This window comes from Triturus cristatus, chromosome 3_1 (genome assembly GCF_964204655.1).
Source record: "Triturus cristatus chromosome 3_1, aTriCri1.1, whole genome shotgun sequence".
NCBI lineage: Eukaryota > Metazoa > Chordata > Amphibia > Caudata > Salamandridae > Triturus > Triturus cristatus.
The window spans coordinates 663,780,497-663,807,215 of NC_140583.1; the positions used below are offsets into that span (position 1 = coordinate 663,780,497).

The following is a 26,719-nucleotide window of genomic DNA, read 5'->3' on the forward strand; positions in this document are numbered from 1 at the left end:
TTTAAACTGGGCCCAGGAATCCGCACCCTCTCGACTTAAACCGGGCTCAGAAAACAGCACCTGCGATATTAACTTGGCTCAGAAAACAGCAACCCTTAGGCCAGTCAACTCCTAAACTGAGCATATGCACCAGTGCCTCCCTAATTTTGTCCCACGGACCAGAGCCCTCTAGAGCACACCCAGGAGTCTCCAGCCTATCGACTAGGCCCAGGAGTCTCCAGCCCTGCAACAAAGTTGAGCCTATACTTCCTAAAAAAGACACACATGCCAGTATCGGCACCCAACCCCCTCCTAAACCAGGCCACAAGTCAGCACCCCACTCGCACCCAAATAACACAGGCCCACACATCACCATACCTACAGTCACACAAGACCCATGAGCCTGTTTCACCAGTCCTCTAAAAGAGGCTGATCTGCCACTGTTCTTAGTCCTCTAAAACACTAGGTCAAGAAGCAAGTGTACAATTAACTACATTTCACAACTGAAAACCTACATGTGATACCACGGGCAAGGGGTGTAAATAAAGTGAATCGGCATAAAGAACTGGAGAATAGAGCCCATCCAATAGACTAAGAACCCATTGGAAAGTTTTCTCTCCCCTGTGGATATCCTCGAGGTTCTTCATTGCCTCCCACCTTATTGAACATCTATGTCACCCCTTTAGCAAAACTGATTCGAGACTATGGCTTTTCAGTGATATCTTACGCAGATGATACACAGACAGTTCTATCTACAAAAACTGACGTAGATTCTGTGGCAAGTCAGTTTCATAACTGCCTGGCACACATCATTAGGTTGATGCATGAAAACGACCTCAAGTTAAACACAGACAAAACGGAGGTGATGGTGTTTGGGAACAGCGCCCCTCTTTGGAATGACTCCTGGTGGCCTGCTGACGCTGGTCCACGTCCCGACTCAGTAAACAAAGCAAGTAATCTTGGAGTACTGTTCGATGATCAACTCTGTTTCTCTGAACAGATTAACCATCTTACATCTTCCTGCTTTTCCCTTTTATAATTTCTGAGAAAGATTCTTCCGTTGATCTCACAAGAGCTGCAGAAGACTGTGATAGCCACCCTGATTCTATCTAGAATAGACTACTGCAATGCTCTTTACTTGGGAATAGATAAACGTTTGCAGTTAAAATTACAGTCTCTACAGAACACTTCAGCCTGGGTGCTGTTAAAAATTCCCAAATCCAGCCCCATATCGAACAGCATTAATGCTCTCCAATGGCTGCCTGTCCAAGAGAGGATTCAGTTTAAAGCAGTTTGTTTGGTGCACAAAGCTCTGTATGGTGGTGGGCCTCAGGACCTCCAGAAACACTTTGTCTGGTACATCCCTCAGCGGGACTTAGGGTCAGCTAATGAGGGCCTTGTCCCCATCCATAGGATCAGAAAGGCAAAGTGGGGTGGTAGAGGCCTATTCTACTGAGCAGCTAAACTTTGGAAAGCTTTGCCCGCCCCTTTTAGATCTCAATCTAACAGATGCTCTTTTAGGAAGCGGTTCAAGCCAAGGTAACTCTTTTCGAAGCCTATGTGAAGCATTTGCTCCCTCAGCGCCAAGACGCTCTGGCTTACGTTGCGCTTCAGAAATGTTTTACTTACTTACTATTGTGGTATGTTCACGGAGAGGAAAAGTAACAGAGGAAAAGCGGATACAGCGAACTTCCATGGACCTAGAAAGGGATGCATACAAGGACTTTAGAGACGGGTAAAAGCGGACGACCAACAACCTGCGCTGAGGAGAAATGTTTGTAAGATATGAGGTAAGGGGGAAGCCCACCTCCCTGCACCCAGAAGTGGGTATATGCAGCGTGCCCAGAGAAGGAGGAACCCTTCTCCCTGCACCAGGATCAGAGGGCTCATTGGGACGGGCACAGAGAGGAAAGAGGGAAGCTTCTATCCCTGCACTAAAGTGACTTGGATGCATACAGAGAGGCAAGTGGGAGGGGACTATTTCCCTGAGCCCTAGAGAGGGGGTATATGAAGTAATCTGGGTAAGACCTACTCTCTCCTCCCAAAAGACTGGTGCATTAAGGGGCCCATCCCGCCTGAATCGGGGATACACAGGATAGAGAAAGACACACGATAACTGTACATCACTGAGTGTCTCATCATTTTAAGCATGATTATATTTTGTACTGGAAAGAACGGATCCAACGAGCCCTTGCACCAATCGCAGGGGAGGAGGCAGTCTTGTGTATGCTGGGAGGCGTCTTTCAGCGAGCGATGACTTGGACGTTTGAAGAAGTTTGTGCAAGGTAAGGCCCCTGTAATGGCAGGGGTTATAGTACAGTCTTTGAAACTGAGGGGGGTAGCTGGCACAAGAGACTGGTTTCAGGCGGAGGCTAGAGTAGGTTCTTTGGTTAGGGCTGGTAAAAGGTGAATCATTAAAGGGGGAGAGGCCAATGCCCACGAGGAGAAGGAGAGATCACATGACTGGGGTGTGAGCGGAGGGTCATGGAAGGTGGGACGGTGCCAAGTGAGGATGGTCCATGAAAGGAGGTGCCGCCTATGCCCCCATGGCTGCAGCCTTATGATGGACTGAAGGCTGAGTGTGATCCTAGCACTGGTAATGTATCTGCTCCACAGATACATCCCTGGAACTTCCTTACCTGCAGCCTCTTCTCTCTCCTCTGTGCCCAGGGCCAGAGCAGCTGCCTCAGTGTGTCTCTCTCCTGTCCCACGTTCCTGGCTCACCTCCTTTGGTGCCTGCCCCTTTCTCCATTTCCGGCCTCTGCCCCTCCCGGGGCCCCTTTCACATGCTGCTGCCTGCTGGGCCCGTCCTGTCTGTAATCCCTCAGCTGTCTCTCCCTCTGCACCTGGCTCTGACCCTTGGATAGTCTCTTCCAGGCCTCCCCTCCAAGCAGCCTGCCCACTGCACTGTTCAGAGCTAACACAAGCCTGTCTCTGCCCCAGGGCAGTCAGTCTCTCCACCTATATCTACCTGGCAGGCAGCCTCTCCCTGTCCCACTGTCTGGTCCGTGTCTCCCCTTGGTCATCCGCTGACTGGCTTTTCCCCTAGTGCCCCGAGAGGACAGTCTCGTCTCCTTCCCACTGTCCTAAGTACCCCCAGACAGCTTCTGCCCCTGTGTATCCCCTGGCATGGCCTTCCTTTCTCCAGGTCTGTCCCTGAGCTCCTTCCCTGGCCCCTGTCTTCCAGTCCTCTACAGGCTTGTCTGCTGCCTCTCGGGGTCCCTATCCCGGGCCTGTGCTATGTCTCCGGACCCTGCCCCTCTCTGCTTTTGGGGCCCCTGTGCCTGTCCCTCTGCTCCTGCGCACACTGGCCTCTACATACTGGCAGCTACAGAGACCGCACAGTTCTCTCTCTGTGTTTGTTTGTGTCGGCTCCGCAGCTCCACTTCTGGGGCAGCGACCGTGCGCTTCCAGAATAGGAGTCAGAGAGCTGGAGTGCAGCGATCTGTGTTTAGTGATTTATGTCTACTTGTCCGTCGGATAAAATAGACATTAAATCTTCTTGCCCATTATAAAAATCTATATGGTTCAGGCGTCGGGTGATATGATTTCCCTACTCTGATACACCTACATTGTCTACCCTAAAATTGCCTAAATTTACATGCTTTATGGGATAAGGGCTATGCCCCACTTGTAAAGTTAAGACAAATCAAAAAGAATACATAGCCATTTAGGGGGGTGTGGGTTCTAGGTTGGTTATCCCTTGTTCCTGCCTACTATGGTAAAAAATGATTACTGGTTAAATCAGTGGTTAGTGGCTTCCTGCTTCTGACTGGGATCCTTTCAGTGCTCTTGAGTCCATGCAGGGTATATCCCCCTTCTTCTACAGCCCAACAATAAAGGAGAGTCTGGGCTGTAATGATTTTATAAATCCATTAGTTAAGTATTGTGTGAGCTATTCTGTCTCTGACTCTGTAATTGCATATACACAACTACATATTTTTAGGTATGGATGATCCAGGTTCCAAGTCAATCTTACGGCGTAGAGGTAACATGCAGCTTTTTTTCTTGCCACACATCATAAAATTCCTCAGAGCAAGAAGGCGAGGTAACTGCAACTAATAATGGAAGTTATTATCCTAACTGATGCCTTTCAAGGACAACTGTGAGCTTGTTCACCAGATATTTAGCAATGATTCATATAATTATCAGAATTTTTATATGGTTCTTGCTGCTTAGTCAACACAAAGTCCATTTAAAGTTAACCATGCTCCAAATCACCTTGAACGGAGGAGCGTCCATTAAATCAATATGCACCTTTCCATAGGGACTTCCACAACATAACAAATGAAATCATCAGTTTGAAAACTTACAAGCCCAAAAGTCTACACAGATCCATCTACTATCTTAACCTCTTTATCAACCATTTTCTTGATCTTGGGTAACTGTAGGGATTGCACGTCTTTAATATCCACACACTTCCCTGAGGCTCCTGATAAAAGTTATGAAACTATTTTATCCTGTTCATCAAGCAAATCCATTTTCATGGGACCTATTAAATGAGCAACTGATTACTGCATAGTATTCACTACCCCAGTTTAAACTGACTAATATTCTTCACTGGGCGAGGCAGCTCCATTTATTGTTCAGCATTGTTGAGTTTTTTGCCTACCGTTTTTTTTCTCAATCTGTGAAGTTACTGGTATTTGAAACTTTGAATTCCTAAATTTACTCTGACACTATTTTACAAAATGCCCAGTTTTCCAGAATATATACATAATCAGTAAATGTCATCTTTTGTTTTCTTAATTTGAGTGAGGGCCCTCTCACAATACTTAACAGCATAGGCGCCAAACTATCCAAAGTTTTTTTTCTTTTATATGGTTGGCCTGGCTACAAACTCTTCTCAGAACTTTGCTAGTTTAAATGATGATCTATTTGTACTACAAAATCTGAGCTCTGCACACTTTGTAGGAGGATTAACATTATGCAGTTCACTCTGATTAAAAAATAATGGATTATTCTTAGGATCACCCCAAAACTCTGTCTGGAGGCGCTATAGGCATTAAACATTGTACTGGTCACTTAACACATTGAATCTCATACTGGAGGAGGTACTATCCAAGGGTGAGTGGTTTTCGATTCCAAAGGTAATGAAATCTCACAGGGTTTCAATAAGGAATCTAATTATTTCCTGACTTGAATTAACTCCTACTTCAAGGTCTTTGTCTATGATCTCTCTAGACTGACTTCCTGTTGTAGTTTGGTTAATATGTCTAGTGTTTGAGAAAGGTTCATTTCAGAATGTATCACTCCACTTGGGGTTAAAATGTGGGCTAGGCATTCTGTTAGATTTACACTAACCTGACGATCAGAATCTAGCAGGAACTATGCCACACTGCTCCCTTTCCTGAACCAACTGAGAGCCATGCTGTGCTTGTTGATAGTCGATCCGGGGAAAGAGGAGTGGGACGAGAGGATGAAACAGACTCTGGACAGCTCCACTCCGACTTTTCTTCCAGCTGTGTTCAACCTGCACTGCAGAGAGACTGATATCTAAAACAAGAATAAACTATTTTAGTGTTTCACATGTTCGTTAAGTCAGTAAGGTAACTGATGGAACTTTATACATTTTACTGGGAATTACCTAACATGATTTATTGGATTTTAAGCAATTTGGCATAGCCCATGAATTGACACTTTTTCATATGCAACACAATAGCTATGCCACAGTGAGGTGTTGGGTGTCCTACTCAGCAGCAGGTGAAGAGTCTCCCCAGTGATTCTATTTACTGGTACTATCCACTGGTCCAGACATTCTGGATGGGTATGATTGCAGGCACTAGCTGATATCCTGGGCATAATTGTCAGCCTTGATCCGCTGTGAATCTTGCTGGGGTTTTTAGATTTCCATGGTGCCCCATGCTAGGTTTCTTAGGCTGGCTCGCAAGACGGTGGTGTTTACTAGGATTGTTCCTTGCACCTACTTTCGGAATAAGTGTCTCTCTGATGTGATTCAGTAACATTGAAATGCCTTCCTACAACCTGGGAGACAAAAGACGCCTACCAAAGAATGTGTAAGCATGAATTTTTACAATACGTGTCTAGCGTGAAGAAGACATTCCCAGCAGACTCTTCCTATATGCTCAGGTAGCCAAATGTGCTGGGCAAAACGAAGGGGCATAATTGCAAAGGTAGCATTGATCTTAAATATATATTTGCAGCCAAATGTATCTTTCTTACACCTGCTAGGAGTTCACAAAGGAATTCCTGGCAGCCATAACCAAATTTACAAGTGCTGAGATCTCTACCATGAATGCAGAATTCTCCTCACCCATAAATCCCACCACTGGGGTAGGAATATTGGCATTATTGGGCGTGAGTGAGGAGAAATGATCTTGCACGTCCCTGAAATAGTGAATATGGTCAGAGTGAAATGGTCTACATGTTTCAGGCAATATGTTCCAATTTCTTTGGCTTTCTTCTGGACCATTGGCTCAGGGTGAGTTTTGCCCAGAGCTAGTGTTATCTATGCACAGTGTGTGTGTGTGTGGTGTGTGTGTGTGTGTGTGTGTGTGTGTGTGTGTGTGTGTGCATAGCTTAGGAAATTCACAGTCGATTTAAAACATTTTCTGCAAGAGAAAAGGAGACACATGGTGGTTAGCAACAATGGGTGGTAATAGAACAAATAGATCCACAACTGGGTGATCCCCAAAACTTTCTCCTGGAAAAAGAAGAGATGGATTTACCCCCTTCTACGCACTTACAATGTTTAAACAATGACATACCATGGAACTCATTAAACCTTTGGAGATAAACTGCATACCTACTTAACTACACTCATTCTGGAGAATTACCTACTTTCCACAAGGGGGGCAGACTTTTAGGGATCACACACAGCCACGACAATAGTGGAAACTTGACAGCTGGAATCAGGCATCAAAGCACACCTAGGAGGCACTCGCCCCCTGGGTGGGACCCCAATGATTAAGCATGCCACCAGTTAGGTTGGTGGGTGTGGGTCCTTTTATAAACCTTCTAGCTTTTCTGTAACTGAGACTTCTTTGATGACCATAACTCCTTGGTCTACCCAAGTTAAACCTGAGCTCGTTATCATCGTTTGTTGATTAAGCCCTAGGGGAGACGAGCAAGCTCTGTTCCCTCCTCTCTCTTGTTAGACATGAAAGTTAGTAAACACCTGTAAACTACTACATTTGTGGGCATTCACAAGTTCTTTTCATTCCCTTTTCCAGGCTGCAAACGGTCGCTTTTTTACTCTTTCCAGAAAGGAAAGATTAATGAATCCGCCCCAGATTTGGAGGAGGTGTGTAGGAAGGGAAATATTTAACACCAAACATTTTTTAGTTGTTTGTTTTTTAAATATTCTTATGCACAGGGGATCCTATCCCACCAGTGAGAAGTTATACATGGTGATAAACTCCTCAAAGGGGCCATTGGATCCTCTACGTACAGCAACAGGATGTAATCCTGATTGGGCTATCACATGACTTCACAGAACTCCGCATGGAAACCTGTACCTGGTGATGTTTTCTGTGCATATTCTTGGGAATTTTCATAAATTCCAAAAAGTAATAAAAATCTGCACTCAACCATAGATGTAAATCTTCGAGTATTGATTTACGAATTTATTGAAATGCCTACCAAATGTGTAATAATATAATTGCTACTCATAAAATGTGATGTCATGTTCAATATTCTGTATTAACCAATGGCTAGTATTTGAGACTTTTTATGTGTCAATCAACCTGAAAATTCTGAAATGGCTTGGAGCCCTATTAGTTTGTTCAGTTTGTACTTCTGTTTCTTGTCTTTTAATAATGTAAATTAGCTGTCCTTTACATTTTGACTTCTCTGGACCCCCATTAAATCACTACTGGAAGGCGGGGACCCCCATCTAAACAAGTTTTACAATTTAAGCCATAAAAAAATGTTCAAAAATACAGGTACAAGTATACATTAAACAAATTCTGAAGTAATTTACTTAATCCATAAACAGAAAATATGAGAAAATAAAAAATGTAATTTAAGGTAATGTGGAACTTTAAAAATTCAGTTTTATTTTTAAAAGACAAAGTGATATGCTACACTCTAGCATTCTACTTTGTCTTTTTTGCTTCAAACAAGATTCAGTTTGCTGCATTTGCAGTGCTCCTACAAATCAAGATAAGGATACCTACTCAACTGTTTGTGGTCCTGTTTTATAGTCTGTTGGGCTGGTTCATACTGTTCCCTGATATTATCATAAACATTGCCTGGAGCTAGCATAACTGCAGGTAGTCTCTCATTTCTTAGAACAAGCATTGAAAATGCAATAGGTCTCGCCTTTGATTAAGTTAAAGCCATTTGCTTTGCTAATGGTATTGTATAGCAAAGCAAAAGGCTTTAACTTTATTAAAAGCGAGACCTATTGCATTTTCAATGCTTGTTCTGAACTGGAATTCCTCTTAAGAAAATGCGAAATAGTCTCCAGTTGAATTCCTTTTCTGGTTGATTGAGTGAAAGTGAGCAGCTTTGCAGCAGCTACTATATCTTGTGGCCAGAGCAATCGGTTTTGCTTATAAGCATGAACAAGTCGTAGTATGTACACCTACACTCCATTGTGATTTTCAGGTTTGGAAAGGAAAGACTTACTATGCCTCCAAGGCAATACATATTTTTAGGTTCCTGAGCAACTGGGTAGGGCCAAAGACGACTGGTGCAGGATCTGTCTGGTTAGTGGGGACTGCCGAATTGGAATGTGATGACATCATTGTGACTGAAGCTGAGAAACTGGGTCCCATGGCAGCCTATCCCTGCGTACAGAGGATTAAAGATGGCATCTACCATACTGCAGAATGATCTGATGCTTTATGCTGTGCAGTCATAAAACAAGCATGTTGCTGTTTTATTTCCCGGAATCGCAGAGCCTGATTTAGGGGGCACCATTGATTCTTGAAACAACCATCGGTGGTGAGTCAGGGTGATTGTTATTAAGGGACCCAGAGTCATTGCAGTCCTCAGTGGATCCGAGCTATCTGAGGGCGCTCTCCAGAAGGACTGATTTCTACATAAAGCCATGTAACAGGGCCCAAGGATCCGCGGTCACCTCCAGGGGCCCAACACAGCTCAAGAGGCCCATGCAGCCAGTGGAGCAGGACTGGCGTTTGTTTAATACAGATAAGAGTTAGACTGAGCTTAGCTTCCGGTCACCGTTCTACACGTACACGGCCAGAGTGCGAGTCACATTACAAGTCACCATCAAGATTCCAAATATCCCAGCCCGCATATGAGCGACTTCCAGTTCAGTGTGCAATAAACGTGTGTATATATAACATATTTACATGTGTTCATAAAGCGCGGAGGAGGCATCCATGGCGTTTGAGCGCTGTACAGAAAAAGGTCAATGCAAACAATGACGGATGAAATATGTTTGGGTATATATATTTATACACACATACATACATTCATTACTAAGGTACAAATGACTAATTCGGGCTCATCACCGCAGTACAGCAAGAGTGACACCAGAAAGACCGTGTTTTGCGGCCTCTCCACTACCATTGTTGGGGGAGGGTAGGGGGGCATCTTTTGAGTCATGACCCCTCCCCATATTTGACAAGATAACAAATAACATTACACTCTGTGCATAGACGTGTGCCTGTACCTGTGTGTCTGTAAGTGTGTGTGTGTGCGTGCATCTGTATGTGTGTGCGTGTGTCTGTAGGTAAATGTATGTGTATGTTTGTGTGTGCATGTCTGTATGCATGTGCGTCTGTCTTGTGTACGTGTGTATGTATGTGTGTATGCAAGTGTGTGTGCATGTCTATGCGTGTGCTTCTGTGTCTTGTGTACGTGTATGTATATATGTGTGTGTGTGTGTGTGTGTGCATGCATGTGCCTGTGTGTCTACAGAGAGGGTGACGGCGAGACAGAGAGAGACCTGTAAACACAGAAGTGGTGAGTTTGTCCGCGCGCCTGCGCAAACATCGAAAGGTGAAGATTACAGTCTGATAACACATCGGGGTGTTTCCCTCTGAAGCCCGGGGTGCTTGTAAACGATTGCAGATCCTCTCGAACGCAAGATGAAGCCAAAACACGTCAGCCATTGTGCACCTTTCGTTATGATTAAAACATGTTGAAGTGTACGTAAAATGGATGCAAAGGCTTGCGAGATACATCCGAATGACGGAAGTGACGTAGGTGCCTTGTGGGTGTATTTCTTTTAAGGTTGAACTGACACCCCACATTAAACTTTAATCCTCGTGGTTGCACGCAGCGCCAGGGTGCAGTACTACGATTTTCAAAATATAGCTTTAGGAGAAATACTATCGGGCCGCCGCGGTGATTTAAAGAGACGCTTAATGTACGTTACGGGCTGCTACGTCCATGACGAAATCTGTACTGAACAAGCGCAGTACCGTAAAGGCAGCCGCGTGTTTATTTTCGCGTCGCGCAAAAGTGAAAGCGCGATGTGAAAGTAAACCCGCGGCTGACTTTGCTAAAGCCGAATGCAACGACAAAAGTGTATAGGGAGTAATGAAGAGGAGAGTGTCACGCCGCCGGTAAAAGATCAAATCCCGGTGGGCGTGGCCAAAAGGAGACAAGGCGGCAACAAGGAGGGACTAAGAAGCCTCCTTTTCAATGAGAAGCCTACATTTTGCATGCAACATGACGAGAAGCAATTAGAAAGATGGGCGGGGCTTCAACTCCGCCTCCGAGAGCTTCGGAATCTGAATTGATTCCAAGAAGCTCCCGAATGCCGAGAGCAGCGCATGCGCTGCTTTCGACAGCCGAGACCTAAAAACCTATACAGAGTGCATGGACAGGTTAAAAATTTTAGCTATCTGCAATTTTGTTTTTATTCTTGTGCTTTTATGATTGGTATAACAGCAGTCGAATACAGCTTTCCCTGACTTATCACTAGTCACCTGCATTCTGAAAATGAAATAGCTACACAACTATCATAGTTTATTTTTCATTGAGTTGTGACATCCCAGTGCCTTTTGCCAGAGGCAGCAAACAGTGTGAAAGGCAGGACAAGTAGCAGAATTACAGCTGCTGTTTAAACCGTTAAAATAACAACTAGCTTGTGTGCTCTTTTGATCGATTACCTTAAATTCGCAATAATTAGCAGAAAGAAGACCTTAAATCCAGCAAGTTTATTTTTTAAATTTAGGGCCAGGAATATACTAAGCCGTTTGGTGGCTGCACACTGCCAGCAGATTCTCTAAATCATAGGGTTTGCATAACTAAATTGCTTTTTGGAATGCACTAAACCCATTTTGCAATTCGGTAATAAGTTACCGATTTGTAAAATGGGCTAAGACGGGCATAACAAATTGCTATTTGGAAGGTGTGTGTTTAGGGCGTCCCTTCTAAATAGCGATTCAGTATGATATGTAATTAAAGAAATTCAAAACATGTAAAAAAAAAAATCATTTTTTATTTCAATTTATTTTTTTAACAGCTGCATTTAGAAAAATCTATTTTTTAAATGCAATCATTGACATGGTGATCTAGTGACCCTGGTAGGTAACCATCTCGGTGATGGCCACTAATCTAGTGATTTACAATTTGCAACCTACTGCACAAATATTGATGAGGTAGGTCGGTTTGTGGCCTGCTACGAATCAGAATTTTTTTAATCAATCTATTCGTGCATGGGTCGACTAGCAAAATTGCACACTGGTTGCAATTTGCAACCAGTTTCATACATGTGGCCCCTAATTCATTCCATAATGTACACCGTGGAAAGTGGCTTATGCCTATGATGCATACATTTTTGCAACAAATTGCTAATTATTTACTAGTATGTTTAATTTTGTACTAAAGATTCATTGCTTATTTTACATATCTGCAGTTCTATCTACTATTTCATATGAAGGAGCAAGAAACCAAAGATTAAGGCTTTGTGTGTAAGAGCGGCAGTACAGCCATGTAGTATAAGAAATAAAGTACTATCGGCCTTACATTACAATTGGGGGGGGGGGGGGGAGGTTATGTCCTCAAAAAGAAACATGGCTTGTGGGTCTCTACCTTTAATTGGTCTCAGAACTGGTTTGTAAAATTTGTACATACCGATTTAACAAAACAGAATCTGCCTCGCAGGCCCAAAGCCCCACTGTCAGTTTTAAAGCCATACCAACCTCGTGTGAATAAAGCCCAGCAGTGTAAATGACTTTAGTTAGCTACATATGGTTTTACCTGCATTTACCATGTATTTCAGTTTCATTAATAATTTTGAGCTTAATCTGGAGTTATTAATGTCAGAATCCCATATTTTAAATGCCTTTTTTAATTATATCTCAGCAAACACAGACCTGAAAAAACCCTGAAATGTTGTCAGTTATAATGCGCAACATGCAGTGTACACTGACTCGTGTACTGCCATGTTTGGCTGAAGGCAGTGTATTTTTTCTATGCCATCAGCAAGGTGTTTTACTGAGCATAGTGAGTGGTGTTAGTTATGAAATGCACTGGGCTTTGCTTACCACAACTGGTACATTTCTGGGCTTTTACGGGTTTGTTTGCTGAATCAAAACTAATCTTTAAGAGTTTATTTCAGTGAAATTCAATTTTTTTCTGTTTTACTGTATTCACTTTCCATACACCCATTCTGTGCTGCATCTGACCTATGACCTTTCGTACTACTCCACAAATAAACTCCACCACTTGCAGTGGGGGTTGGCCATGGGGCCTAGCCTGTAGCCAGGCCTGCAACCACCCATATAAACACCCTACCGAAGCCTTCACCCAACCATCGATCGCCCTGATTATTTTACACTTTTATTAAGTAAAAAAAACTTGATTGTTAAGAATATTTGAAGTTAATTATTTGTACCTGTTATCGGGCAACTCTGTAATCATGATTTTATGGAAAATTGCAATTTCATTGTCGCAGATGTGTATTTTTTTTTTCTCTCTCTCATTTTCCACATTTGAGTACCCAAGCCCTCCCCAGTATCAGACACCTCTCATTGTGCTTCCCTGACATGTGGATATTTTTTCCATACTCCTAAAATTGTGATTGTCCGGATGCCAGAAATAAAATGTTTTTGATCTCCATCATCAGCCAATCACATTTCTTGAAAAAATGAAAATGTGGGTTAATGAAATCACGATTTTGGGATACGTGATTGTAATTGCCAAAATTATGCAAAGTTTTAACCCTTACATGCTCAGTCAGCACCCCATTTACTCACCAATATCACAAATGCTATTGAAAGGATTTCTACCAAAACACAGAAGGCACTTTTTCTGAGTCAAGTTCTACAAGTATGCCAAGATTGGTGTAAATCTGTGACCAGTTTTTACTGTAGTGGTGAGGAAAAGTTCCTTTAGGAGCTGAAATGGGGTACAGACTGTATTGACCCCCCCCCTTTCCCTTTAACTTTTTTCCCCTCCACAGAAGTACACAAAATTTGTCATGCTGGACCTTAGCTTAGATACGCTTTGTGAATGCTAACTTTTGTGCAGGTTATTCATATGGACCAGAGTTAAAAGCAAATGAAAAAATAGCTTTTCAGTGGAAAGTGCAGTTGAACCATAACTACACAGAGGCCGTTTCTCAAAAATGGTAAACTTCAGTCTGATAAGGAATCACCTGGTCACACATTATCACTCTTATGAAATGTAAAACATATCTTTTGGGTAAACCTTGTGTGCTCTATTTATGAGCCTCTTGTGAAGAACTGCAAGTCCAAGGCTTGGCTACTGCAACCACCTCAAAACTGAATAGGGCAGGGGAGTGTCATAAAAAAATAAAGCAGTCTGTTTACCCATTTGATAGCAGAGAGCTCATGATTTCTTTCAAATGTCATGTCCTCTCCACAGCACCTTTTTATTGTGATTACGCTCTTTCCACACTCTTCCTTCATCTTCTATGCTGGCTTGACACAATCATTGCATTTTACTACAGGTTTTAGTCTTCTTCCAATCTTCAATGTCTCTGTTTCTTGAATTCGCATAGGCCTCCATCTGAGCAGCGTTTCCATGTCCTCTGTGGCCAGCGTTGTTTTTAAAATTTCTTTTAGAATTTATCCTCCATTTCAGTTTATCCTCTCCTTGCCAAACATGTGATTTCCATCTAACTTCTGGTTTATTTTGTGTGACTTAGGTACTCAAGTTGATCTTCCTTATTCAAGGACATGGCAGCTCCTGCAGCTGTAAATCCTACTGGTAAGTAAAGTGACATTGCTAATGTATTAGTACCCAGTTCTTGCTCTTCGTTTGTATTCTAAGTACATCCCTTTCTAAATGCCTATAGCAGTACACCTTTACACACTTCTGCACAATTTGTGGTATGATTTGAATGGTCAACTGTATATCTTATTCTGATCTTATTCTGATCGTTGCTTTTTTTTAGGCCTGGGAGACTGGCAGTTTGGTCTCATTGGCTAATGGTAGAGCCAGAAAGATTGGCCCAGTTGAATCATGTCCTTGGACTGACCTGGCTGTTTGCTCTTGTAATCCATTGCTTGACATTTGGAGGCGGGCTGTTTGAGTTACATGGTCATTATATTATGTATAGATGGTTGAGAGACAACTGTCTTCATGTCTGGTTTGTTGCATGTCTTTTTCTTTACCCATTATATTAAGTCTGGAGAGAATTGTGTGGCAGATGAGTCCCCATGCCCATTGTGTCTGGTTCATCATGAAAATATAGTCTCCAAGAGGATTGTATTGCACATAGTTAGCAGGTGGACCATTGTTTCTTTGTGCCCATTTTCCAGCATTTGAGCAAGAGGGTGTTCCTTCTCATTGTATGGTAGATTATGTCTGAAGAGACTTGCTGGCAGTTCAGTCTTCAAGCTTGAGTTGCCAGTGGCTGGCTAACTTCTGAAGGTGCAGTCTCATTCTGTCTCGTCGGATCTGTCGCTAATTCTCTCTTAAAGTAATCTTATTCGCCATGCCTTATCTGATTTGTTGATGCCTTGCCTCTGAAGGAAAGCTCACTTTCGTTGCCTTTTCTGATTTTTGGGTACTTTGTCTCTGAAAGCAAACTCTTTCCATGCATTGAGTGGGTAACATAATTACAAAGGTGAATTAATTCTGTGCGTTTTCCTATGTGCAGGGTTAGCTTACCTCTAAAGGTGTCCTCGCCTCCTTAAATTTCCCTCTGTTTGAGTAGCTTCTCTGCAAACTGCCTCATCATGCTTTCCTGGCCTAGAAAGCCTCCCTTCTCAAATGTACATTGTTATAGGGATAGGCAGAAGTGGCCACTCTAAAGCTTTTATCTCGAAGGAGATTCAATTGAGGAAAATAATTACTTCCGGGGGGCTATCACTAATTGTGGCTCTTGGAGGCTGAATCTCTATGGGAGCAAGACTTACTGTATAATGTCTTTAAAACATCATTGAACAAACAAGTAAAAAGAATTTCCTTTGTGAAGGTTAATCAAATATTTAGTAAAAGGAGCCATGCGTGGCTAATAATTAATTGACCCCGTTAGCCACAAAACAATTTTGCTGAAAAATGTAAGGGCTGTTTTATTATAAGGCTACTACAATTACGTTTTGGACTATTTTCTTCCTATGATCTATTGCCAAAATGGTCTGACAAGCCCCACTCAGGAACATGTAGATTGTGCTTGCAACACAAAGAATCTCTTATTCACTTACTTTGCAATTTCCTATTGAATGAACACAGATATCGGCCTCTTAATGTATTTAGCCAAAATGGCATCAGAACGTGTCCAGCAGTAATTTTCTGTATGAATTTTATACACTTGCATTGTTGACTGTCTTGAAGCGCTGCGCTCCCCATACCAAGTAATTTGTAACAGTCTCCTTGAATATCCAGTGATCTGGCTATTTTCTGTGAAAGCCCAGAATAGGATGCACGTATCTGGTAGAAGAACTTTTATTAATGTCTGTCTGACTGAATTACTTCGGAAACCCCTCTGTGAATTCCATCTCTGATTCTTCCGTCTCATTATTCTCATAGTTAATTGGTGTCTATGGGATATATAATCTTGTAGTAGAGGTACTATGTTCTTTTTACCCCCTCCTTTCTCTACTCACTGGGAGTAATTACACATCAAGCAGGACTGATAAAGGTTTCCCTCGTAGGAGGCTGTCTCTTCGAGACCCTTGAGTGAGCATCTGCTTCTCGAGTGTGCAACCCCTCCTCATACACAGTCCTGCCTCTTACTCATGTATCACTCACCATCACAGCCCGTTTTTAGGTCTCGCGCCTAGCGTTGTAGTGCGCGGCATTGCTTGCGCAGCGAGAGACCTCTTGTAGGGGGTTTCAAAACTGACCTAGGAATCGCACACGCTCGTGCGTGTGCTTTTCCTTTTGGGACATGCTATTGGCCTTTGCGTGCGTCTTTTAACAAAGACAGCACGCAATTGGCCAAAGGTGGGCGCATTGCTCTGCCCATGGCCTATTGGTGTCGGTTACCCGCACCGCCGCCATATAGTTTCAATTATCGTGCCCAGACACTGGCGCGATAATTGAAACCACATATCTCGCTGTGGCACGCGTGCGGGCTTTATTTTTTAGCTTTAATTCAAAGTGCGTTAGATGCATTCGTTCACTAGGTCGCTCTGGGGCTCTGGACTGAGCTCAGAAGCTGTGCCGCGATGCCTGCCCCGCTTGACCTCCCCCCCTTGAGTCTGCTCCTCTCCACTCGCGGGAGCTGGGTGATTTTTTTAAACTTTAATTCTAAGCGCGGTGCCCGCTTCAGGGACACCACGCTCTCTTTATTATTATTCAGAGCTGAAGCCTCTCACCCATTGGGCTATACAAGGGTCTGTGTGTTTGCATCGCCAGTGTTTTTTGGGTAACTCTTTTCCGCAGTTATGGCTAAGGTACTGATTGCATCCCAGTTGAACAGAAGTGCATCGCTCCTTCTGCCTGTGGCCCCTGCTCTATGCCAGCTTAAGTGGTAGAGCAGCCGGGCAGACCCGGAATACCTGTGCAGAAGTATTGTCCCCACTATGCACTACCAGAAAAGCCTGTCAAGGTCAGAACATTCAGCTGTGGTGTCTTCCTAAAAATAGGAAAATGCGATGTAGTAGTGCTTTTATTTATTAACATGCCGTTCGTGAGCAGTTCAACTGTGCTCTAGTAACTCTTTAATTATATCTTATTTTTCCACGTTTTATCAATTTTTTACTTCATAAAGTGACGCCACGAATGTTATATTAATCTGTTTTGTATGTTCGCTAAGCGCGCAGATCAACTTCATGTAGAGGGCAGTGCAGAGACACGTAGGTGAAAGGTGAAAATGGGAAAGAGCTTGAGCAAACTAGTATAACTTGTCCACGGGTAAAGCTTATGTCGTGTAGATATAATAATTAGTACTATGTAAGTCTCCAGTTTAGTATTTTAGTGACCCAGGTTAATTTTACCCTTGTTGCTAGGCGCGTAAAAGAGATCCAAGGTATGCTGTCCTTCTCTAAAATATCCACCTCTCGAACACATCCTTCCGATGTACTGCTTCTCCATCCGCACATAATCCTGACAAGCACGCAGTTCTTCTCCAAGTTTTATAAAGTGCAAAGATAAGACACGATTGGACAGTTGTTAGTATTGTGGAACCATTGTCTTACCAGTTCCCCGAGCAATTGGCTAGAATAAAAAGGAAAGGGCTCCAGGACTAGGTATCCCCTATTTAATTAGAAGATTCTCCTGTTGCTTTTGCAGAAAGTTTTGTTTATGCCGCAGTGCCAACGAACATTTGTTCAAAAGCTTTATACAATACTAGGTATGAGTTTATGTATATTTTATCTATTGTATTGTAGCGCTTACTACCCGTATCTAAGGCATTGAAGCGCTTGCCTACTTGGACAAGCTACACCTTGTAGGGTGTGTGGTTGGAAAGGAGTATAAACGTTGTTTTTAGGTCTCGTGACGTAAGCAGCGCATGCGCTGCTCGTCCTACGAGGGCTTCTTGGAATCAATACGATTCCAAGAAGCCGTGTCCCAGCTCCGCCCGTGTTTTGCATTGGTGCACGTCTGTTTGCTTCACCAAGTTTGCAAAACCGGGTGTTCTGATTGTCCAGGAGGGTTTTTAGTCCCTCCTGGTTACCACCCTGTCTCCTTTTGGCCCCGCCCACCAGGATTGCATCTTTTACTAGCGGTGGGACACGGTGGCTTCTAAATAGCCGCTACACACTTTTTTTGTTATCACTCAGCTTTGCCAAAGGCAGCTGCGTGTTTATTTTTGCATCATAATTGCATCGCGCTTTCACTTAAAGTGAAAGCGCGATGCAATTATAAACAAGCGGCCGCCTTTGCCAAAGCTGAGAGCCTGTTTTTTTTTCTCTCCACTGGCGCGCCACCTTTCGCTCTGTCTCCGTGTTTCTCGTCCTCCACCCCTTTTTTTCAAATTTGTTGTGAGTGTTCACAAATTCCTCAGTCACGAAGTGCGTATGGTGGGAGATTTGTCCCAGGACTGGGATAAACGAACACTTTGTGGGAAATTAAACAATGTGATTAGCACCAGTAGACAGTAAAGTTGAGGGGGGAGGTAGTTAAATACACAATTTAGAGCAGCGCTGGTGCCGGGTGAGAAAAAGTTGTATTAGGTCACTGACAGTCATTGCCTGTTAATGATAAGCAGCCCCTGCTATGCTAGATGGTTATGAGCAGCAGAAGTGATAGTTTGACACACGACAAAGGGTCTGTATTGCTTCAATGATGCAACTTAAATCAATGCGGATTTATACTGATTTTGTTACGGATGGTCATTGCATCTAAATGGCCTTCCACTCCAGGGTTCACGCAAGGATTTCTATACATTTCATTAGTTTATGAAACCGCATACCAAGCAGGCATATCTTCAGTTAGATGTGACATCTGTTTTCCCATCGTAATGACCATAGTCTCGTATGTTGACATGACTGTTTAAAAGCATAATCCACTTGTTCAGCCTCTGCCTTTTACAAATTTTCCGAATTGTTCTTTGGCTTTGATTTGACACTTTCATCATGTTGCGGGCACTTTAATGTTGCGGCCTGAAGATCGCGATGAGACAATTGCGGTGTCTTTAAATAACACTGAAGAGATTAGTTGAGTCCGGGAGCAGTAAGCAACAAGTTGGTTGAGGACTGGAGTGAATGCTGTGTGGGATGAGGCGAAGCGGGAAGAGTGGCGGATTCATAGATACTAGTGTTCGCAGTTCTTGGACGCAGCCAGGAAGGGCATAGTGTCTTACTTCATACAGCTGCTGCTCCAGTGACAGAGGGGTGTACCACATGACAAAACCTGCATCGCCTTAGCCTACGGAGCGCATGCAGCCCCTTAACAGCATAGTTATCGTCCTTAGTGATCTTTTGTGATATGGCTCTTTTCCATGTCGTAGTTTTTAGCCTATGCCACAATGACTGGTTACCTCAGGTTACTGGACAGGTAATCATGTTCCACAGGGTTCCAACCTCTATTTTTAATTATTTTGAGACTTTAATAAAGTTCGCGATCTTGAGGAAATAGCCCTCTAGCCTTAGAAGACTGAGTAACAAGAGGTTCCAATTTTCTGGAGTCGATTTTGACCCTTCAGATTTTGTCATGCTGTTTATCTGTCAACTACAGCTTTGAAAAGTATTTCTTCTCCCCTTTAAAGTCAGGCGGAATCGTTGCGACTATTTTAGTGGGGGAAAGCTGGATTATGGAAATGTTCTTTATTCAGAGTAACGAACGTGCGTTTCAGGTCCTTCTAGGATGCGTTTGTTTGTATGCCAACCCTGGGAAGTAGTACAAACAAGCATTTACAATGCAATAGGTCTCGCATTTATGCGAGTTTAAGCTATTTGCATTGCAAATTCTTGTTTGTGCTGCCTTTGGAAGGATATAGGTACTTTCTTTATCTAATGCTGCAGCATTCGGCATTTACTGGAATCTGTGACTTTTCCAGTTCTACTGCCTAAAAGAAAAAAACAACCCTCCTCTGCACATGCAGTTGGGCACCAGCTTCAAGCAATGCATATGGTGTTCTGCATTTTTCTTAGAAACCTGTTCCTCACAAGATCTAGGTTTTGCTTTGGGATTTTTCATTGTGCATGTTTCTGACCATTCAATGCAGAATCCAGCTGTAGGCACATAGGATGCCCCTACAGTGGACTATACCTAATGGCATGTTGCTACCCTTTACATTTAGGTACAAGGGTTTTGGGATGTAGTGCGTAACCAGTTTGAGCATTGTATTGGCAGTCTTGTGAGCATCAATTTGACGTGCGCTGCCTCTTCAACTGCTCATTTGGCAATTCTTTGGATGCGGAGACCAGTCCTGTTCACCAGGAAGGTCGATTAGACCCTCTTCCAAAAGCCAAGTTCTTTAACAGAGAGCCAGCATAAAGGTGTTGCCACCTGTCACAGGCTTTTAACCCCTTCACTGCCAGGCCTCCGCCCCTCACCCCCCCTCCCCGTGCCACGCCTTGTTTTGGGCTATTTAAAGCAGTTTTACACATAGGCCTCCATAATTTTTGTCCACATAAGGTATCCATGTCAAATTTGCGGCCTTTTCTTCCAACATTCTGAGTATTCTAAAGGTACTCTGGGTTTGTGGATTACCCTGGAGCGGCCAAGAAATTAGGCAAAATACTGCTAAATTTGGTTTTTGGGGGGTAAAAAATGGGAAAAGGTTCTGCAGAAGACAGCATCTGTTTTTTTTTTCTCTGGAAATGGCATCAACTAAGGGTGTGTTGTGCTAAAATCACCATCTTCCCCGCTTTCATGAACACCCAGCTTTTTGTCAGAAAAACAAAATGTTCAACCTAGTTTTGGCATTTTACTGGGTCATATCCTATTTTTCATGCTTTCAACCTCCTTCCAGTTGGTGGTAGAAATGGGTTTGAAACCAATAATGGATCCGGGAGAGCTATACATTTCTGAAAAGAAGACAAAATTCTGAATTCTGCAAGTGTGTGGAGATCCTTCAAGGTTTTCCTATACAAAGTAACAGTTGAAATAAAATAAAAATTTATATTGAGTTGGAAAAAACACAGCTATTTGTGCCTACATTTTCACCTGTAACTTCTAACTATGCTAGATTTTTTAAAGCAATATACTGTTGGGTCTGCGGGAGCCTTCTGGTTGCTGGAGTATATCGGGCTTGTAGTTCCACAAAGAACCTGAGGTACCCAGAGCCAATAACTGAGCTGCACCTTGCAATGGTTTTTAATTGTGTACCAGGTATACAGCAATTCATTTGGTAAAATATAAACAGTGGACAAAGATATTGAGGAAACCTATGCGTTTCCGGAATGAGAACAAGATATGGAGTTTAGAAGCAGTGGTTATTTGCACAGCTCTGAATATTTGGGTAGCCATACTAGCCGGTGAATTGGGGTCATTTTTCCCAAAAACATTTTTACACACTGTCTTACATTTGAAAGGCAGAAATGCATAGAAAGACAACTGGTAATAACACGTGTTCTACTATCCTGTGTTCCCCCAGGTCTCCCGATAAAAATGGTACCGCACTTGTGTGGGGAGGATTACTGCTCGTGACAGGAAAGGGCCCAAAACGCAACGTGGACACAAGATTTTTCAACCGAAAATGGACCCTTTTTTTGTGTGCACTTTGCCTAGTTGTGGGTATTGGGCCCTAGCTCAGCCAGCACCCAGGAAAACCTAGCAAGCCTGTACATCTTTTTAAACTAGACAACCTGGGGGATTCAGGATGGGGTGACTTGTGTGGCTCTCACTAAGTTGTGTTATCAAGAATGCCTTGCAAACCTCAAACTTTGTAAAAAAAAAAAAACAATTCTCACATTTCTATTATGGAAAGTTCTGGAATCTGGGGAGCCACAAACTTCACCCACCCAGCAAAAATGGTACCTCACTTGTGTGTGTGTATGCCTAGTGCCCACAACAGGAAATGGCCCAAAATGTACTGTGGAGACTTGAAAATTATTGATCACAATAAGACCTGGTTTTGCTAAGGAGTCACGTGGTTCTGGGTTTGTCGCCCATGTAGGGAAACCTACCAAACTCAGACATTTCTGAAAACTAGACACCCGGAGAAGTCCAAGGATGTGTGGCTTGCATAGATCTCCGAACATTTTCCTACCCACAATCCCATACACACATCATTTAGCTAAAAATAAAATCACATTTTCCTTACATTGGGATCACATTTTTAGGTTTGGTGGGCATATTGTGTAAAAAACACATGTTGGGATCTACGAGAGGGACCCACCCCGGGTTTCTAGTTTATGAAAACATTGAGAATTGGTAGATTTCCCCTAGAGACAATGAACACCTTGGCAGAGAAAGACATAAAAGACAAATATATCCTCGCAGACAACTGTTCCTCAAATGCACAGACATACTGATTGGATTTGGCATGAGGGTGAGTGAAGGTTCAGAGTGTCAAATTTTATAAACAAGAGATTTCACAAAGAGGAAATGCACTGTTCATAATTAAAAGGTTAAAAACCTGAACCAATGACTCGCAGCTTGTGCACTGTAAAGCCATGGCAAGGCACTAACCTCTTTACAGGGCATTCACACACCTTTCATACGTGACGCATACAAGACCATTCACACTGCCAGCCACGGGCCCAGCACATTACAGCACTCACAGCAGCAGACCTTGTACAGACAATGTAGAGACAATGTACACCATGGCAAAGGAAGCTAGAAAATACAAATATTGCTTCACAGCCAACTATTCCTCAAGTACACACACATGCTGGTTGGATTTGGCACAAGGGTGAGTGAAGGTTCAGAGCATAAATTGTTTTAAACAAACGATTTCACAAAAAGAAAATGCACGGTTAATTAAAAGATTAAAAACCTGAACCAGTGACTCACAGTCACGACAAGGCACCAACCTCTTTACAGACCATTCACACACCTTTCATTCGTGACTCATGCAAGACCATTCACAGTGCCAGCGCGGGCGCAGCACATTACAACACTCATCAACAGGCAACGGCATTCAAGTGCCCATCACTTTCCTACGCCCACATGCCTGACACAGGAACCACACCGGCTTTCAGAGTGTGTGGACTGGCGTTTGGCTAACAGTGTGTGTAGTGGCCAGCAGCAAGTCACTACTTGCACACCGCCAGCCAAGCGCCAGTCCACGCACACCGCCAGCCAAGCGCCAGTCCACGCACACCGCCAGCCAAGCGCCAGTCCACGCACACCGCCAGCCAAGCGCCAGTCCACGCACACCGCCAGCCAAGCGCAAGTTCGTGCACACTGCCAGCCAAGCTCCAGTCGACGCACACCCCATCACATTTCTTTATGTAAAAAAGAAAAACCAAACCAATTGGCAATAGATACAAAACTAGAACTACAAACATAACCGCCCTAACTAAATACATCACACTTATGCCAACCAAGAAATCTGAACAAAAAATATAAAAGGATACGGACCAGTCAGTTTACTTCAACGGTGGCAACCAAAAACGCAGTTGGGTGTGGCACTCCTTCTGCACACCTCTTCGGGCACAGACTCTACATTTCTTAGTGGGAAAGTCTTTTTTGGATGTGGGAGGAAGGTGATATTGAAAGTGGAGATCTTTCAATCTGGCCACATCCTCCACCACTAATACTCTAGGAACTCTTGCCTGGTCCACTAAAACAAGGCTGCCTATCAGAGACTGCTGAAACTGCTCTTCAGAGTCAAAGATGGCATTTGTTCAATCTTTAAATACAACAAAGGGATTGTAGCTTGCTCAATGGAATATTTTGGATAGCCAAATTCTTATACCAAACGTACGCCGTACAAACAGCAGTGTAAGGTTTCAACCTCTTATCTACTCGATCTACACCCCCATGTGCTTATTGTAGTTTAAAATGCACATATGTTTGCGCACTCAAGCAACCTGACACACACAGTCACAGGTGAAGTACTTTCATCATGGATGGTAGTCTGCATTTAGACACCTCTCCTGTAATAAAATGTAAGAGCTAGAAGTTAATTACTTATTAAACAAGCACTGCACTGTCCCTTCACAAGGATTTTACAAACCAGCTTTTTGGGGTAGCCTTTACGGTTGGTGGGGCTTGTGAGACAAGCAACAGTGTCCACTTTGAACAATTCCTTGAACAATGGCACATCAGTGTAAATGTTATCTACATATAATTGGTGAACTTTGTTAAAAAGTCCTCTACCAAGTTCCCACACAATTTTCTCTGTAACTCTGAAAGTGGACGGAGAAGCAGGGGGTCAATACTGAAATCTCTACCAGTGTAAACCCCTGACATTATAGGCATATCCAGTACTACTCTCAGACAGCATATACATCTGCATTCCATAACGTGCTCTCTTGCTAGGAATGTACTGCCTAAAAACCAGTCAGCCCTTGAACAGGACCAAAGACTCATCCACAGCTATTTCTTTCCCTGGCACATAGATCTCTAAGAATCGATCTACAAAGTGATCACAGACAGGCCGAACCTTAAAAAGACGGTCACAATCGGGGTGATCTTGGGGCAACACTAAAGCATTAACCACAAAATGCAGCATCCGAAGAAGAAGCAAATACAGATTACGACTCATTGTTGCAGGAAATATAGCTGTTGCCATCGAGGGATTAGTAGACCAATATGAAGATGGTGACGGCTTCCTTATCAGGCCCATCAAAAAAGTTAAACCCAAGAACTTATTTCTTCAGCTCATCCAGATTTGTGGGAGTCCTCAGGGTAGCTCCAGAGTGGGGCATACATCTGGCACTGTTGTCCCTCAAAAACTGTTCAGCATACAAATTAATGTGCTCAGCAATCTTAGCCAAAAATACATTGTCCATAAAAAACTGAAAGAAATGTATAGGCTAATTTTATTTCACAATTTACTCTAGACCCCGCAACACCTCTAAAGATGGGCACCACCAGCTACACCATGTTTGGGTCAACCCAGAGTCCAGCATTTCCAATGGGAAACCTTGCAGCCCCTGGCTGCTATCCAGATGCCTCTTGCTGCACTATCGGCACATCTGTGTTTTCCTCTAAAACAGACACTTCATCCGCACTGAGAATAGCTTCATCTGCACTGAGTAGATTCATCATCAGATGATTCCTCTCCTACAGAAAATTCACTGCCAGAGTCCTGGCCTTCCTCCTCTGCCTCAGATGTAGAGCTGGTCTCATAATCATGGTCAGAAGAAGATTCGAAAAGCATACCAACAACCTGCTAAGCAAGTTATCCGGCAGCTAGCCATAATCATTACCAAGAAAAGTAACTTGATAAATAAGTCAACAATACCCAGCACTATGTAAAATAAGTAATAAAGAGTGGATTTATAAAATAAAAAGTAAAACTACTGGCAAATAGCAATTGCAAGGTAAAGTAAATCAATACAAAGCACAAAAAGACCTACATACTATAAAACAATACCACTCGCTTGCTAAAAACAGCCAGACTCACCAGCACCTACTCTGCACAGATACAACAAGCATCAACGAAAATCCACTAGAAAAGAAAAACAAAAGAAAATTACACACAAGGAAACACAATGCACAAATACAAGGAAAATTTCACACACATTCAAACAGAAGCTAAATAGACTGCTATTACTACAGCTTTTCCAAAAAATACATATTTGTAGTAAACCGTATAAAAAACACGTTTTCTTACCAAACACTTGAAACTACACAAACTGCAGATCTACCAGTGCTGAAACCGCAACCACAAGGAAAATAAAAGCTTTGCACTAGAATAAAAAGGAGAAAGAAAACATTACAATCACCAATGATAACAAAAAATTACAGTTAACATTATAAAACAGTATGAAGTCTGCCCATCACTATCCAAATGCCAGCTCCACACACTTCCAGCCAATGTGCCAGTCCACACGTAGCCAGCCAAACGCCAAAACACTCCACATCCAAACTACAATTCACACACAAACTTTTCCCTGGTGGTCTAGTGACTTCTGCCCACTCTGGAGGCAAAAGGGCCTAAAAATACATGGCTGATCTGCCCTCAATGGGGGCACAAACGGCCAAACTATTCACTTCTAAAAGGGAAGCACATATTTTGTCACAAGACTGCCACTTCCTCTGGCATCACCATAAAATCAACAGACTACCATCACAGACTGCAGCTCCTTTTTGTGGCAACAATTAAGGAGCATTCTTTCCCTGGAGGATGGGGTGGCAAAGTTGACTTTACAGTTTTCAAAAACTGTGAACTTCCACCACTCCAGGGTAATGGATTTTCAAATTTTAAAAAGCTCTGAGTCCCAAGCCAGTTCCCTGTCACCAGCGTCCCTCTGTAAAATTGATAAAAGCCAGTTCCAGGTCAGGAAACTGGTTAATTGATCCCAGAATTACTGGGATATTCCGCTCTAGCTTATCACCTGAGAACATTTCATGTAGCTTTCACATGGACAGTCTGGCATACATACTGGTGTGATGGCAAGAGGACTAGTAGTATATGTAAACACAGATGATAGACGGAATGCAGAGCTAATCAAACATTCACCCCCAGTCAAGAGATCTGGGTTAAATTCATTGTTCTTTTGCTCACCATGCCACCCCAGTTTAGACCCAGCGATATGGAAATCCGTCTTGACCCTGTGCCTCATTGAAACAGTCCAGCCTGAACTGCCAAGCCAGTTCTTCTCTGGACCAAAAACAAGCATTTTGGGACCAGTTTCAGGGCATCACCTCATCAGCAAGGCTAGTATGAATCTAGGCACAGTGAGCCCGGGGCTCACGTCTGGGCATACCGGTGCTCTTAGGGTGAGAAATTAAAAGAGACACAGATGATGGACAGAATGCAGAGCTAATCAAACATTCACCCGGAGTAAAGAGATCTAGGTTAACGCCATTGTTCTTTTGCTCACCATACCACCCCAGTTTAGACCCAGCCATATGCAAATCAGTATTTACCCTG

At 43.1% G+C, this 26,719-nt stretch overlaps 1 protein-coding gene across 7 annotated transcripts in view; it reads left to right on the plus strand.

Annotated features, from left to right (window-relative positions):
* The window catches only part of ARNT2 (aryl hydrocarbon receptor nuclear translocator 2), an 803,119-nt gene that overhangs the window by 23,158 nt on the left and 753,242 nt on the right, over positions 1-26,719 (plus strand). For 6 of the 7 annotated variants that reach the window (XM_085644710.1, XM_085644711.1, XM_085644712.1 and 3 more), the window contains exon 2: positions 14,036-14,097. The exons of the other annotated variant lie outside the window; for it this stretch is intronic. In XM_085644710.1, coding sequence (XP_085500836.1) covers positions 14,067-14,097 — 31 coding nt within the window. In that variant the 5' untranslated portion in view covers positions 14,036-14,066. The remainder of the gene's footprint in view (positions 1-14,035; positions 14,098-26,719) is intronic. 7 annotated transcript variants of the gene reach the window in all.